At 42.0% G+C, this 17,738-nt stretch overlaps 1 protein-coding gene across 1 annotated transcript in view; it reads right to left on the minus strand.

Annotated features, from left to right (window-relative positions):
• The window catches only part of Ros1 (ROS proto-oncogene 1, receptor tyrosine kinase), a 123,116-nt gene that overhangs the window by 39,158 nt on the left and 66,220 nt on the right, over positions 1-17,738 (minus strand). Inside the window, exons 27-32 of the mRNA XM_005363617.2 lie at positions 16,261-16,437; positions 8,572-8,771; positions 6,959-7,103; positions 6,009-6,241; positions 5,740-5,916; positions 708-876 (exon numbers count right to left, since the gene is read on the minus strand). Of these exons, the coding sequence (XP_005363674.1) occupies positions 708-876; positions 5,740-5,916; positions 6,009-6,241; positions 6,959-7,103; positions 8,572-8,771; positions 16,261-16,437 (1,101 nt within the window). The remainder of the gene's footprint in view (positions 1-707; positions 877-5,739; positions 5,917-6,008; positions 6,242-6,958; positions 7,104-8,571; positions 8,772-16,260; positions 16,438-17,738) is intronic.

Here is a 17,738-nt window from a genome sequence, read left to right on the forward strand (position 1 = left end):
CTGTTTCTTGAGCATTCATCTACCCCATTTCATATAGTTCTTGCTACGAAACACAATATAACTAGAGAGGATAACAGAAAACTGAAAGAAGAAATTGTTTTGCCCATCTCAGGGTCCTAAAAAACCAAACGAGAGCCAGGCAGCACGCCTTTAATCTCAGTACTGGGAAGGCAAAGGCAGGCCTGTGAGTTCAAGGCCAGCCTGCTCTACAAGAGCTAGTTCCAGGACAGGCTTCAAAGCCACAGAGACAACCTATCTCGAAAAAATAAATAAATAAACCAAAGCAGGACATTCTTGGTCCTTCCTATAACTACTCCTGACTCTTCTATTCAGTCACTTCCACTACAGACATAGTAATGACTCTGTAGGGAGAACATCTGAGAAGGCTCAGAGGCTAAGAACACTTGCTAGCCATGCAGGGGACCCGGGTTCTGTTTCCGGCACCCACATGGTGACTCATAGTCATGTGTAACTCCACTTACAGATCCAGGAGACCCAGCACCCTCATCTGTCTAACTTCAGTACTTAGTCACTGCACCAGGTACACAGGCAGTGTACATATATACACAAACAGTAACATACATAAATTAAAAGTAGATACAATTTTTTTTTAAGAAAGTATTGTGCTTCTAGACGTGGGCTGGTGGAATTTGGAGATGTGTATGGAGTAGAGTTGTCTGCAGCTTGAAGAGGATGCTGATACCCACCTTTTGTCTTGAAGCTCTCTGGACTCGAGGAGCTGTTTTCTCCTGTCATGTAGACCACCACCACTCGGATGTTATAAGGAGTATAGGGCTGTAGGCCCGCGATATTACAGACATAGACTGGACCTGGGCTGCATGACGCTTCAACGTGGAAAAACTCATTATATTTCCACTAGAAAAAGAAATATAGCAAAGATTTTTATTCTTTTCAGAAAATTGTGGACAGAGGACTTGATTAAAACTTAAATTTATTTATGTTAAAAGTAAGAACTTCTTTATGGTGTTTAACTCCAAACTGTACCCTCAAAATGCGTGGCACCATTGCTGCTTATGTCAGGTTGTAATTGGATGAGCAACCTGTTTTAGCATAAGTGCAATGTGGAGCACCCCTGACTGCAATGGGGAGGACTCAGAGCTGAAGCATGCTGCTCTCCCTAAATGCACTCACTAATGCTAAGGCAGGATGGCTAAGAATGGAAGCCAGAGGATAGGAGCAAGGGTGATTGCCTTCATTCCAGGAATTTGCTCATTTTAAGGTCATACTCTTATGTGTTTTGATTCTTAGTTGAAATCTACAAACAAACCAAAACCATTTGGAATGTTCCTCTTAATGCCATCTTCAGATATGTGCCAGTGTGCTTTACACGCATTCCTGGGAACCCTCAGTCCTCCAAGGAGGGAAACTCTCACCCACCATGCACAGATAGATCCTCTGCAGCAATGACGGGTGTTAAATGCAGGAGATCTTGCTTCCATCACATTTTACACATCTGATGGTCTTTAAGTTCAGCTAGGTGAAGCTTTTTATACCATGGAATTACTTTTTAAAAATCCTTTCTATTTAGGTCCTTAAAATCATTACTTGAAAATGGCAAGTGATTTTTGTTCAAATAGGAAAGACAAAGGATGTGGCATCTTGTCAAGAGTTCATAGTGTCTTTTCCTTGGTAGCATTTCCTAAGAAGGTCAGTTTCCATAAATAAACTTTCCTCTGCATCTCCTTTTTCATTCAGCCCTCATGAGGTCGCATCATGTCATCAGATAGGCACTTTATATTAGTTTCTATTAAGTTAGGATTACCTTCTATTGCCATTTCAGGAGGCAGACCACCATGTTACAAAAAAAGGGGGGAGGGGAAAAAACAGAAGGAATGGAAACAGTAAGAAGTAGACATGCTATTCAAGGCAATGCGGTACTAAACTCGTGACTACGTCAGTTCCACTGAGACATAATGAAATGGCTTAATTAAACAGATGTTTCAATATGCATTATGTACTCAGGTGTGTGTGTGTATAAAAGAGAGAGAGGAGAGAGAAAAAGAGAGAAGAAAGGAGTGAGGGAGAAAGAGATTATTCCTAACTATACTATAAACTTTAGCCAGTCAAGTCCTGCCTTCTTAATGATATGGTATATAATTTACCTTTAGTGACTGGACCAGGGGAACCACACACTCTAGGCATCTAGAAATCAGCAGAGCTCCTAAAATGCAGGAGAGATGTTTACCAAGAGGACTTGCTGGAAAACTGGCAGCAGATTGGCCTTGAAGCAGGAGTGAATGTTCTGGGCAGGCCACCAACTTGGCAGCTACAGTGGGCTATCCCAGAAAAATCACAGTGAGTTGGAACCTTCCACTTGCCAGAAGTTAGCAAGCACAGGGGAGCAGGCTACCCCCAGAGAGACTGACTACTTATTTGCACAGTTTAGGAGAGTGATTAACCTATAGTATTTTACAGATCAGAACTTCAGAAATACATAGTTGGAGTAGAGAACAAAAATTAAGGGGAAGAATACAGTTTGATGGGTTTCAATGAAAACAAGCCAAAGTAAAGTTATTTTCCCCTGATTTTAAATTGAATATGTTCTGTTTCTATACACTTTTAAGATATTTTTAAAATTTTACATAATTTGAGACATAAATTAAAAAATTAGCTTGAGGGCTGGGATGTACCTAAGTTGGTGAAGTATCTACCTATTATATTCAAAGCCCTGGGTTTGATCGTCAGAACCATAATCCAGGCGTGGTGGTGCACACCTTAATCTTAGCATTGAGAAGGTGAGACAGAAGAATCAGAAGTTCAACGTCAAGGGTTGTCTTCAGCTATATAAAGAATTCCAGAGCAGTCTGGGCTATATAAGAAAGACCTTGTCTCAAAACAAACAAATAATAAAGAAATCCTTAGCTTATGTTCTGGTTTCTTGATTTTACAGGCAAGGAAATTGTGTCAGAACAACAAATTTTACCATGATGTTTTTTTCATTTATAAAGAAAAAATAATTAGAGGGAACATCTTCTAATTAATCTCCCCTCACTGTTCATCCTCCAAGCGTCTCAATGTGGATTTATGGGGTCATTGTCAATATTCTTGTCATTAAGAGACAAGTCTAAGTCACTCAAAAGAGATGGAGCTTCCAGCTGAAGGTCATCTATCCACCATCCAGAGCCAGAGCCCTCCATTCTGCCCATGCACCTTTACTACAGGTGGTCACAAATGCAGAAAGAACCTCTTTCAGCTTCACGGTGCACTTTTCAAAAAGCGGGCTCTTGCTGTGGAGAGCCCTGGATGGTCTCAGACTCAGCATCCTGCCTCCTCCCACATACTAGAATTAAAAGAGTGTATTATCACACACCCAGTAGTTTCATGGCTTTCTAAGTGGCCTATGAGAAACCTGTACTGGAAAAGTCCGGGAACAGAGGAAGTATACAATAAAAGCACCTCCTGGAAGTCAGGAGGACTGGACCAGGAGGGCCCTGTCTGCTGCCCTCTCTGGACTTTGAGGAATGGGATGACTTAATGACTCATGTTCCTTCCATGGAGAACACCCAACTGGGACTGTTCTAGAGATGTGTCAGCCCCGGGGTTCGTCTGTGCCTAACTGGTGGCATCCGACTCATGATAGTGTCTATCCCAATCTCTGTCTCCTCATCAGGAAAGGAAAATGCCAGGTCATTATTACCCCTCACGTTTCCCCCAGCCTGGGAAGCAACACGACCATCCTTCCCCCTTGACGTTACATGAACTGCATTAAGCTTACTTAAGTAACTCGAAAAGCAAACCATCCTCCAACGTCTCCAGTTTAGCCTTCCTGCTGTAATGTCACCATTTTAAATAGATAACAAACCATTAAAACAGATTCAATGTTTTTTTTAAAAAAGCTTTAAATTACGATCTTTCATTTGACCAACTCAATACTCGTTGCTCCATTTTCTGGCTTATCCTTAAAAATATAAAAATCACAAAAGTATATCTTATATGGTAAAATTTTAAAACCTATGAAGAGAAAAAGACCATGAGATGGGAGGGAGGAACTTTAAAGAAATAGTGGAATGCATGTGACATATAAGTAGAAGGGGTTCCTGTTGGGAGAGGAGGGAGACGAAAGAAGGTCACGGGGGAAGAGCAGTAGAGGGGATGAATGAGAACAAGATAATTCTATCAACATTTCAGCACATATGGGGAAGGGCTACGCCAGGTCCTCCTCCCTGCTGGTGAGGTATCACTAATCAACAGTGCTAGGGTAAAAAAAGCCCTTTTTCTCTGAGGGTAGAGGCACAGGTAAGTCACCATGATCCACTAAATAATTCCACACCCTATACATGTAAGCAACTCTGATTAAACTCAATGGGTTATTAAAACAGACATAAAAGGATGGAGAATATGTCAGAAGAGGAGTGGGAGATAAGGGAGAGGAACAGGAGGGGAACGTGATCAAAATACACAACATTCTTACATATTAAAGTGTCAAAGAATAAATTATAAATTTATTTTTAAAAATAAATGGGAACAATTTCATCTTTCAAGAGACAGTGAGATTGTGACAGTTCTAATTTGCTTTAAGCACCCCCCAAACAAGATATTTCTAACCAGTCTTTACTAAAGGGTCCACGTAAGCCCACACATATGTAGGCATGCACACCAATAGGGAACAGTAAGAACGGCAACTAGCAATCACAAAGAACTCACTGTTCTTGGTGCAACCGTGTGAAAGTCAGCACGACCCTCCTTAACGGTGTCCAGTTAACTGACATCTTAAAAGTAAGTTTGGGTGCTGATTTAGCAAAGCATGAAGAATTTTTTTGAGTAAAATAAACATTTAAACTTTATGAATTATCAGAAAACGAGTTTGGGGATAAAGCAGCTTTATATGTTATTTCTCTTCTGTCGCTGCACTCTACTTAAATGCCTTAAGGACACATCTAAACAAGGCTTTGGCTTTTGTTCATCCATTTATTATATTGTTCACAGAAAACCGTAAATTGTGGATGTTTAAGCCTGAAAACATATAAACCAAGTTAACTTCATTAATAACTAATATTTTACTTGATATTTAATATGAAGTTAGTAAGATAACTTACATAGTTTTACATAGGTTCTTGTACTTCTATGTGTATGGATACTTTGCCAGATCTATGTCTGTTGGCCATGTGTGTGCCTGATGATCTATGGATGTCAGAAGAGGGGGTCAGATAGCCTGGACAGTTGTGAGTCACTGCGCGGGTACTGGAAATTGAACTCTGGCCCTCTGAAATAGTAGCCAGTGTTCTTAACTGATGAACTATCTCTCAAGACCCTAGGTGAATTTTTTGGGGGCGGGGTGTTGACAGGGTTCCTCTGTGTAGCCTTGGCTTTCTTGGGATATATGAGTCTCCTTAAAGACATTTCTTATCACATATATTTAGTGTGGGCTGTGAGAAGATGCACATGTGCCAAGACTTGGGTGTGGAGACCAGAAGACAATTTGTGGGAATGGATTCTCTCTGTCTACTTTGTGAGTCCCCTGGATCAAACTCAAGTCTTCGGTCTTGACCATAAGCACCTTTACCCTTGAGCCACTTCGCCACCCCTTAAGAGCAAATTAAACTTTGGACACTGTTTTGGACAGAACTTTACCTGGATAACTTAATGCTCTCATGCCAATCTAAGCCAAAGAATAATTGGCAAGCATTGTTGGTTTATATAAGAGAACATTCTGCTCGTGAAAAAGATTTTTCCAGCCTATTGCACATCACAAAATAAGGATTTGCATCCAAAGTCTACCTTCTGGAGTTCAAACCAAAATCTGGTGAGGTTAACATTGGACGGAGCTTTCCAGTCTAACTGCAAACTAGTGTTGTCTGGAACCAAGGCAAACGGTTTCTCCGGTGTGTCAAACATGTTAACGGTGACAGCATGACTCTCAGTACACCACATTTCCTCCGAGTGGCAGGCCAGGACCTTTTTGTTTAAAAAATAAAATGTTAGTCTTTTCAGAACATGTGCATGACTATGGCGACTAGAAGTTCCCAGGACACTCAATCTCTCAATACCTTCAACACATAGAGTTGTCCACCAGATAGCTTAGTGACAAGGAGAGCAAGCCTGGCATTTGGAAAATCACCCTGCCTTAGAGGCTTCTCAGGGATCGGAGCCAGGTGCGACATGAGCAGCTGATAGCGGACTGACTCTTTGGGTCCGTTTGACCTAGGCGATTCTGTCCATAGTACGTGGAGACTGGTGTCTGACAGCACAGTTGCGTTGATGTGACAAACTGCCCCCGGCACTGGAATAAACAGCAGCAAAGGATAAGGGACATGGCAACAGCACCAGGTGGTGGAAATGAGTGAGAGAGTCAGTTGAGGAACGGTGCTGTCATGTGAGCTGAACGAGCCACAAAGGTCCAGAGGAAAGTTGGCCTCTTACATAATGGGAAGTGAGCAGGCTGCCTGAAAAGATGTTGTCTATTTTTGCCTGGTGACCAAATCGTTCTCATTGATGCCAGCTCAAGTCTGCAGCAAGTGATGAACTACGTAATTCGGGAAAGCTTTGTGACAATCAGCAGACACGGCTGAAAGAAAGGAGCGCCACCCTGCAGAATTTCGATCTCTTTTCAAGACCATGGAGTTGTATTACCCTAAGCCTCAGGATGCTGAGCGCATGTCACGTTACATCTTGGTTTTCCTGTCTCGCCACATGTGCAGAGACCTAGGAATACATGGGAAGAGAGTGACACTCTGTGGTAAAACTAAAGAATGTGTTTCTTGGTTGAACTGCATTTGATGCTTCACCTCCCGGTCACTTTGTGCTTTTCTTGGACATTACTCAGCCCTGTCAAGGGCTAGAGCCAGGGTCAAGTCACTGACATGTTTTTCCCCGAGTTCACTGTTCTTGTTAAACTTTAAACACTCCCATAATGATCATTACTTAGTATTCAGATAAAAAATACAGATACATATCATGGAATTTCACACTATAAACCCACAACAGCCCATAAACTCACCTCCACTTTTAGTTTTTCCCTGAATCTCTTTTCCCAGAAGTAAATGTTCTAAAGGATCTGAATAGTAATTCTTCACAGCTACCTGAATCACATATGTTGAAAATGGCTGCAAACCTTCAATACGGGCTACATTCTCCTGTGATTCCTGTAATTGATTTTTTTAAAAATAAGTATTTAATTCTTGTATGTCATAGAAATGACTGAAAACAGTTGTCCTGGCTGATTCATGATACTGCTGTCTCACTATTACAGGTTTGACATGTTTGCCACTTCCATGAATAGGTGACAAATGACTGGCAGTCGGCTCTCAGCAAACGTGAAATGACTCACTTCACGCAGGCAGTGAGATCCAGAAGAGGGCAGTAGCTCCTTACGTTCTCATTGCACTGGGATGTGGGAACACACGTTTGCAAACTTAGGTGACCACAGCAAAAGATCAAAGAAAGGCAGTTAAACACTCTCAGAAATGAAGTCTAACGGGGTAAATAACATCCCTAGAGTGCTGGTTCTCAACCCTGGCTGGGCTTTAGAACCATCCAAGAAGGTTCTGAGCACACTGTGCTTTGCTGCTGCTCTCAACGATTCTGATTGGGTTGTCTTGGTTGGGAGTCACTGACTTACACCTATCTTAATCAATTTACAGTCAAGAAACTAGAGTAAGTCTAATAACAGAAAGGTCCGGCATCACAACATAGTCTGGCCAGCCAAATGACCCAAAGAATGTTGTGTGCTTTATGATAACACATAGTACCTCATGCCCAAAGCTGATGATCAATTTCCCCTCTTTGAATTGACTAAATAAAGTGAGTAGAAAGCAAGCTATTGGACACAGATTATTCCATTATTCTGATAACCAACACCAGTATTGAAGTGAATAGTGACAGTTCATTCATCCAAAAAATAGCTAGATCAAAGCACAGCGATATGTGCCTGCAATGCCATGACTACAGGCATGAGGTAAGAAATTCTGCAGCAAATTCAAGGTCATCCTTGGGCTTGGGGTTATGGGACTAATGTCCATCCATCTAAGACTATACAGTAAGATGATGTCTCAGAGAGACAGAGAGAAACAGGGACAATGAGAGAGACTTAATGTATACTTACTATTCCACAGCAACTAGGGAAACCATGACAAATTACAAGCAGATGTGTCCCTAGAGTATGTGTCACAACACACAGGACAAATAGACAACAATATTCTATATATTATGGTAGATAAATGCTGTGAGCAGACACATAATAGTCATGTTCTCTCTGCCTAACTCACTCCTTGCTCTTCTGTTGGCTAGCGAGGTCATGGGAACAAGGCTTTATCACTCTTGGAACAATCAAGAAGGGGACCAAACAAGAAAGTTACCATGACAACTCATATCTAGTGTTAGTAAATATCCCTATGTTTAACTTACTTCCAGACAAGAAGACTAGATACTATATGTGTACGTATATAATATATATAATATGTGTGTGCACATATATATGTATATATATACATATTGATCAAGTGTTGACTGGAAGAGTTTTGAAATGGGCATCTTTGTCAGAACACATGGTTGAAAGGGCTACATAAGGAAAGCACATTTTGTAAAAACAAAAGCAGCCAGTTCCAGACTTACCAGCATTCTGTGTTTCCTGCTGTGGTTGTTTGTCCTATTAGCTTCTGTATAGTAGACCAGGTATGTTGGTGTGGAGCTGGTGATGCCATGCCATGTAAGCTTTGTCTTGACTGGAGGTAATTTGAGTGTGAGGCTGGTGTTTGAGGCATTCAATATAGTTGCCTCTACCACGTCTGAAGCTAAAGACAGATACGCTTTATCTAAAATAATAAGAAAAAAGACACATGTAGAGAAAAAATAAAAAGCTTTACCTAATAATGGTAACAGCAAGTGTTATAAACAAGTTGGTAGAGTATACAAAACTTTGATTTGAAATGATAAATAAGAAATGCTTTTAGTATCATATCCACTTTGAGAAAGCAAAAATGGCGTGTCTCCTGACCCTGACAATGCAATCTATCCTGGATCCTCCTAGTTTTCTCCATGTTCACGTGTGTGATGCTGTTTAGGATAGCACACCCAGAAGAAAACTTGTTTTCTGAAGTTCAGTTGCAGCAGGGACAATCATGAAACACAATCTTGGCAGATGTCTGTCCTGTGAACCTTCCAAAGTGGCGTTTGTCTCACTGATAATGAAGGGCAAAATTGCTATAAGACATTCCTGTGCCTCACCTTCCTCCTGCAGAAGATGCAGCCAACATGTCACTGGGAGCAGGAGCAATCTTGTAGTAACTTATTAGAAGACATGCTAGCAAAGTTTGAGGCTGGCTGGTATGGTGGCACATGCTTGCAGTGTTAGCACTCAGGAGACAGAGGCAAAGGGGGTCAAGGGGTTGATGCAAACTTCTGTGTATGACATGCTATTACACTCTTAAACTCACTGTGGCGGTGACCACATGCACGAGACCATCACAAAATTTGACAAGTCGACCCTTTGTCACTAAAGTGGGAGAGGCACATAGGGTCTCTTTAAGGATTTGTATGCAAATAGTGGTTGATGAGAAAGACATTTTAGGCAGTGGTGGCGCATGCCTTTAATTCTAGCACTCAGGAGGCAGAAGCAGGCTGATCTCTGAGAGTTTGAAGCCAGCCTGATCTAGAGAGAAATTTTTTTTGGTGATATGATCACTGATAAGTATACGTGTTTCTGTAAACAAATTCTTAACCCACACATCTGTAAATAGTGCTAATGAAATTTATTATGTTACAAAAAACAAACAAACCAAGCTGGGCAGAAGTGGTACATGCCTTTAATCCCAGCACTTGGGAGGCAGAGGCAAGCAAATCTCTATGAGTTAGAGGCCAGCCTGGTCTAGGGAGTGAATTTTAGGACAGACTCCAAAGCTACACAGAGGAAGCCAGTCTCAAAAAAGAAGGAAGAAGGAAAAAAAGAAAGAAAACAAAGTAAAATAAAGAAAAGGAAAAAAAGAAAAACAAAACAAAGTAAAAAGACATGAAAGTAGAAAATAGGGGAGGGGGTCGGGCAAGACGGCATTCTGGGTAAAGGTATTTGCTGCAAACCTGACAATCTGAGTTGGATCCCCAGAACCCACAATAGAAGAGGCGAAAAAAAAAATCTCCTGAAAATTGTTCTCTGATCTCCACATACCCACCATGGCAAACATGCACCTGTATCTACATGTGTGTATACACATGCACACATGTGCACACATGCAGCCACATGCACACAAATAGTATTAAATAAATAAACTTTTAAAAAATCATATTAACTAGTAGAAGGTGATTAGGTGGAAGAAGAAGGGAAGAGTAGAACACTGGGAGAAGAAAATGGGTGAGTGTGATCAAAATACGTTATGCAGGGCTGGAGAGATGGCTCAGTGGTTAAGAGCATTGCCTGCTCTTCCAAAGGTCATGAGTTCAATTCCCGGCAACCACCATGGTGGCTCACAACCATCTGTAATGAGGTCTTCTGCCCTCTTCTGGTCTGCAGACATACACACAGACAGAATATTGTATACTGTATACATAATAAATAAATATTTAAAAAAAGAAAAACAAAACAAAATATAACATAACCCAAACCAACATTATTTATTTAAAAAAATATGTTATGCACATGTATGAAAATGCCACAATACAACCCATTGTTATATGCTAATAAAAACATTATAATAAAAAATAGCTCTAGGTCAGTTTGGACTTCAAAATCCAAACAACTCAAATATTCTAAAAGGGAAGAACCAGGTCATAAAAACAATTATATCAAGCAAAACCCAATATCCAGCAGTGAATCAACTCCTACAGCTCAATCAAGGTCCAGCATCCAGGACTCACTCACTCATCCACCCAGTAAATCAACTTTTGTAGCTCAACGTCCAGCATCCAAGACTCACTCTTTGGCTCCAAAGGGTTTGAATAGCCCTGCCTCTCTGTCTCTACCATCCATAGCACACACATAGGGTCAGGCCAGCTCCATCCTACATCTGCCACCATCCTTGGTGGTTTTACCAGTCCTGGCATCTCCAATACGCTAAAATCTCCACTGCAGCTAAGGCTGCACCTCCGCCAGCAGCATCCCTGGTGTTACACGGTACCATGCCTCAGCGGCTCGTGACCCCTTCAGTCCTGCAGTTCTGCAGCCAATGCCAGTACTGCATGGAAGCCACACATTGCCAAGCTTGATGGCAACTTGAGATGAAGACTTGGTCCCCACTGGACAACAGTTTCTGTGTGCTGACCCCAAGGAAATGCTCCCCAGATTCCATCTCAGTGATACTGGTCTCTTGTTAGTCACGGTTGCCTATTCAGCACCAGCTGACTAGCATCTGTTAGCCTAGAAAAGCTAAGGCTCTGTTCCACAGATTCTTAACTCAAGAATATCACACGCTAGAGTCTTTGCTTCCCTTTGACACCTCACAAAGCGGCCTCCATCACCTGCACCTCTTATTAGGATTCAGGCATTATGCTGGCCCGTGCCCCCGTCAGCTGGCAGGATGCTTTGCCAGCCCCCAGGCAAATACCTAGCCAACCTCAGAGTCTTACAGCTGCGCATGCTCTTGTCAGGCAAATACTTAAGTCAGCCTTAGTCCTACATATCACTACGTCATGTGCTATGTGAGTACATCACACATTGCGAGGATGTGTAAGGCTCTGTATGCACGCATTCTCGGAGCGTTCTTTATAAGCAAGCTCTGCCTTTGCCTTGCTCTCTTACACACAAGTGGACTGTCACGAATCCCCCTTTTATGCCGCTATCAATAGACTCCCATGTGGGTTTGTTGTATGCTGTGGTTCGTTCTCGCCCCTGCTAAACTACAACACCTCTCTGCCAGAACAGTACATTGAGAGCTGAACATTCAATGGCCTTTTCTAGCCAAAATTCCAAAATACCCCAACAGTCCCTTCCAAAAAAAAGAAAAGCATGGCCAGGTGCATCAGAAACACATCTCACTCTCGGCTGCCAATTTCTGTGTTAGTCTGCTTCTCTGCTGCTGTGATATAACACTGGTCAAAACCAATTTGGAGGCAAAGTGGGGATTACCTCTGCTTCCACTTTGCCAGTGACATTGGTCACTGAGGGAAGCCAGAGCAGGGACTAGAAACAGGAACCTGAAGCAGGAACTTGAGCAGAGGCCATGGAAGAATACTGCTTAATGGCTTGCCCCGCATGGCTTTCTCGGCCTGCTTTCTTAAACAGTCCAGGACTGCCTGCCCAAGAGAGGTATCACCCATAGTAGACTGGGCCCTCCCACACAAATCATCAATCAAAAAAGTGCTCCCATAGACACATCCAAAAAGCCTGTCTGATAGAGGCAATTCCCCAGTATTGAAGCTCCCTCCTCCCAGGTGAATCTGTCAAATTGACATAAACTAATCATCACATCATTGCGGCCTCTAAAATTATGTTTCTGCCATATACAGTTGGCTGTAATTTTTGATCTATTCACCTGGCAGGTACCATGTAACTGTCTTCTAAAACACAGCATCACTGTGCAACATGTCAAGCACTGCAAATGTGATTTTATCTGAAACCTAAACCACCTTACACAATTCCATGGCCCGCTGTCTATCAGAGTTTGCAACATATCTTCTGTCTACTGTTCTTATCTTGCCTTTTCACTCTGCAAAGTTATACTTCACTCTGGTCACATTGCACTGTCTGCAAGCTATGGTGTTGTGGGGACTCCTTCAGCCAATAACCTTTAAGATACCAGCCCACTTCAAGTGTGGTCTCACGTGCTATAAAGGCAGACAAAAAGCATGTACAGCCCTCTTTGCTGTTGGATTCGGTTCCAGTTCCCAGCACACACAGAGGACTGCAGAACAGTACCCTTACAGTGAGTTTATCCCCAAATGAATAAACCTTCGTTATACTCCATTCCAGGCTATTGTGAAACTCTTTGGTATGACTATACTGTGCTAGTTGTCACCTGTCTATTCCCTGGTGCAGGCTCCCTCCACAGTCTCAGATGACCTTCCCCATGCATTATACTTCCTGGGAAGCCCTGTTTATGCCCTAATGCAGGTGAGAGCATTGCTTCTGTCCCCATCATACGCCCGTTTCCTTCCACCATATTAGACACATTCAGTTTGACTTGAATGCTTTATTTATTATCCACCAGCAGAATGTGAATCTTCTGATTCAGACCAGACTTGCCCCAGTGTTCCAGAAGGAAGCATGAGACATTTTAGCTGCAATCTTTACTAATCAGTATTTTCAAACTATGAATGCATCCTTTGCATCTAAAAAAAAACTTGAGAGAAATGTCTACGCACTAAATAGTTGATCAAGCCCAGTCCTTCACTTCCTTGGGACGGTGACTCCAGCTCTTCTACAGAGATAATTACCTAGTTCACAAATGTTTGCCTACTGTTACATCTCCTCACACTCCACATTTCAAATAAATGTTATATATCATCGATCATAAGCTATTGGGAATGCTTATGGAAAACGATACTGCGGGGTCGGTTCTAGTTATGAATTCCAGAGCACAACAGACTGCTCAGTTAGATTCCTGGATTCCTGGGCCATGTGAGTATAAGTTGAGGATACTGGGAAGGATTTGGAGGAGTTACATAATGCTGTTCACTGTGCTGACTTCTGATCTAGATGAAAAATGGGATAGCCATATTAGGAAAATTGCCTCAATAATTTATGTCACTTATTTTTATTCATCTAATATGGAAGGCATATGGAAATGTTGGAAATGTCATTTGGTATAGAAGGAAGGATTCCCTCTCTCCTTTCCTCCCTTCCATTCTTCCAGTTTTCAAATCCTATGCATTTTGAAGCCAATACCTCAGGAGCAAAGAAACTGGTAATTCCCTAAAATCTCCAGCAGATGGAGGTAAAGTACCCTTCCCAAATGGACCTGCAGTGTGGTGAAGAGGATGTTTCTTCCCAAGCTGATGACTGCATCTTATACTGTGAAGAGTTTCTGTAATAAAAACTCATGCTACCCTTAGGACCTCTGCTGTTAGGGATGCGTTGGGGCTGTTATTTAGCACCAAGCAGAGATTTCATGTTGTTTTTCCTAATCAGCATTATTTTCTAGTACTGTTTGGGGTTCACAGTGAAATTGATATAAAATTGGAAAGGCCTCTCACATATGTCCCAATGCATGCATAGAGTCCCCATTACCAATAGCTTATCAAAGCACCACCTGTTTTGCAATCAACGAGCCTACGGGAACACAGTATTACCTAAAGGCCATAGCTTACATCAGACTTCTCTGCCGGGCTATCTATGTGATGAGTTAGAAAATGTCTTAGGATGTGAGCCCACTCTTACAGTCTCACACGGAGGCATTGCACTGCCCTGTGTGCTCCATCTCTTTATTCCTTCTTCCCTCCTCCCCTAGGCACCACTGATTTCATCCCTGCCTGCCCCCGTTTGTTTCTCAACTGTTGGGGAAAACCCTGACCCAGACCAACTTGGGAGAGAAAGGGTTTATTCGGCTTCAAGGTTACAGCCCATTATTTGGGAATAGCAAGTCCGAAACTGAAGCAAAAACTCGTCAAGAGACACAGTTTACTGCCTTCCTCTGGCTCACTGTCCTGCTTGCTTGCTTCTCGCTAGACCCACCTGCCTAGGGATGGCACCACCTAAAGGAGGCTGGGCCCACCTACATCAAACAGCAGCTAAGAAAATGCCCACAGACTGCAAAGGGGTGGTGGATACCGAGGGGAGCGGATATGGGGAGCAGCTGAGAGGCGTAGATGAAGGAGAAAGGGTCATCAGGAAATAGTATATGGGTGTGGGCGGGACTATTTTTCAATAAAAGGAGGGGAAAAAAAGAAATGCCCCACGGGCCAGTCTGGTGGAAATAATTCCTCAGAGGAGGCTCCTTTCCAGGTGACTCCAGTTTGTGTCAAGCTGACAAAAACTAAATGCACAACCATGGCCGTAGTTTATACATTCGGGGAATGTCATGCTGGCGGAATCGTTTAATAGGAGACCTGTTCAGTTTGGTTTCTTTTACTGCCTTCCATGCGTGTGTGTTCTCTCCACATCTTTTCATAACTTCACAGCTCCAAATATTTTACCTTTAGATTTGTACTCCACTGTTAGCTAACTTTTGTGATGATTATAAGGCTCTTTTCCCCCAACATTATTTGTTATAAATATTACACTTTCAGCACTGTTTTACATTTGTCTCTTTCCAAGGTCTCCAGCTGGGTTACTGCTTGTCCATCTCTCAATGCTGAACAGCCTAGATTGTGGTAACTTTGTGGAAGGTCTTCAGGTCAACTCATGCCTGTAACTTTATTCTTTTCCTTTGATATTATGTCAGCATCTTTTGTGAATTTGTTTGTCAATGCCCATAAGATCGTTTCCTGGATTCTGAGGAGACTGCTTTGAATCTATGGGTCAAACTGGGGGAAATGGCATCTCAACTACATATTCATTTCAACATTTATTTCACTTTGAATCTATGGGTCAAACTGGGGAAAATGGCATCTCAACTACATATTCATTTCAACATTTATTTCACTTTTCTTCAGGCACTCCCACCAGAATTTTGTAGAATTTTTCATACAGGTCTTGAACATATTTTGTTAAACTTACACACAAGTATTTCATTGGGGAAATGATAATACATTATCATATATTGGGAGACTTTTGCCAGCTCTTCCAGATTCTTTCTGGAACAGTGGTCATGCTGCCTCTAGATGAACCAACCCATTGTTATTTCTCTCTTCCCAGTCAATATGCTCTTTATTTTCTATACAAGATGAAAGACAAGTGAAGCAGATATAAAACATATACACACATGCACAAGCACACATACACACAACATGAGCAATGAAATTGCCTGTTGCTATCATTGTGAACTAAGAAAGACATTCATTCTTGTTTTCCCTCAACTACTTCCCTCATTACATAGGGCTGAGTTTCTGACCCAAGCCATTTTCCTTCTTTCTAAACAGCTACTTTTAATATGTCTTACAAGTCCAGTCTACTTACCATAGTGAATGCATAATACAGGATAGTTCAAAAACACAACACTTGCCTTGAAAGATAGCGGAGGCTTTATGCAATGCTTTTGACACCACCCAAAGACCTAAAAGAGACAGAAGAGATGAAGGACAGGAGGAGAGAACAGGTCATGGAGTCCCACATCTAATGCTGCCTACTGCAGACCAAGCTGTCTGCATTTGTGTGCCTGGGTAAACAGAAGGCATGCTGACAGAGTGTGGAGCAGAAGCAAGAGCCTAACACAGACACTGAAGGGACAGACAGCCTTGGAGAAGGAGATGAGCGTGTTGTCAGGACGACTCTGTTACCTGGAAAAGGCTGCAGAACTGAGCTGTAAGCCAAGATATGCTTGCTCCCAGGAGCCTTCACCTGAGAGATCACAGCCCCACTTCCCTTCTCTGCTTGATAAATCTGTGTGTTGTCCTTTGTTGTAATGATCCAATACACAAATTCTCCATCCACTGTTAAGCTAACAATTCTTTTTCCTGTTGATTCAAACCAAAGAAAAAAAATTAAATGATAAAGGAATCAAATGACATAAAATTAGACCTCTTAAGTTTTCTCCTCTAAATAATATATAAAGTTATTTTTCTACAAGAAAACTGCTAAATGTTAAATATTACAATATGAAAGTGCCTATTACATGGCACTTGGCTCACTAATATTTCCTCATTTTGTTTCTGGACCCAGTGAAGTCAAAGTAAACACTGTCATTACCAGTTCTATCTGAATACACTGCTCATAGCCACAGGTTAATTAAGAGCAGAGTGAGTGTGAAAACCTGCCTCCAACATGAGATACCTTCCTACCAGTTAGTGAACACCCAAAAATAACACAGGCAACTCCCGTTGCTCTTGATTGTATACCAGGACCAGATAGTAAGACCCTGCTGTTGAAGACAACAGACACATAGGTTTGGAAACACAGAGGAATCCACTAGGGTTAAGGGAGAGCCTTTCATGGTACTGCCCAGGAGGACACCCTGAACACTCTAATGTTGACCTACAGCTAAGTATGCCCACTGCTACAACAGTGGCACAGAGGTTATGGGGTAATCAACCACTTTCTGAGTGGATCTGAGGCCTGCTCCAGAGGAAGGAATCCATGCCTGATACTGTTAGCTTAGTCAAAGCCCACCGCCAGAAACTCTTAGGCCTCTGTGAGGAAATGTCTTCCTTTGTGTGGGAGCCCACAGTGACTCTATCTACATCTTGGCTTAAGGTCAGAGTTCAAGCTTGTCAAGGCCAAATAACAAGATGTTTGACCAAAGGTGTGGCTACTAGACATCTTGTTCCTCAAGACCAAATAACAGGATTTTTAACTAAGGGTGTGGTTACTAGATGTTTTTAATAATAAGGAAGTAATTATACTTGTTCGTTCCTTGTATCACTGGTAAGGAAGTCTTTTGCCCTCCCCTTTTTGCTTTGGGTATAAAAGGACGATGAGAAATAAACTAACGGCCACTACAGTACTCACTGAGAGCCCTCCCAACTCTGTCTGCTGTCTTTTGTCTCTTTTCTCACTCCTCACTCCCCTTTTCTGGCATGTTTGACAGATTGGCTGGTTCCGACATCTTTGTTTTGCTAAATAGATATGTTGTCAAACTGCTTCTAAATAAATTTCTATGTTTATACCCATAGGTTAATGCTTCCCTCAGCCTTTGCTAGAGAAGTCTCTATATGCAGTGGACAGCAGTTAATGCAGAGACTTAACAACTGTCTAAGTGCTAAGAATGAGTCATTATTGAATGCTTTGCTATCTAATTGGGAAATCTAGTACAGGACCC

Source organism: Microtus ochrogaster, linkage group LG9 (genome assembly GCF_000317375.1).
Source record: "Microtus ochrogaster isolate Prairie Vole_2 linkage group LG9, MicOch1.0, whole genome shotgun sequence".
Taxonomy (NCBI): Eukaryota; Metazoa; Chordata; class Mammalia; order Rodentia; family Cricetidae; genus Microtus; species Microtus ochrogaster.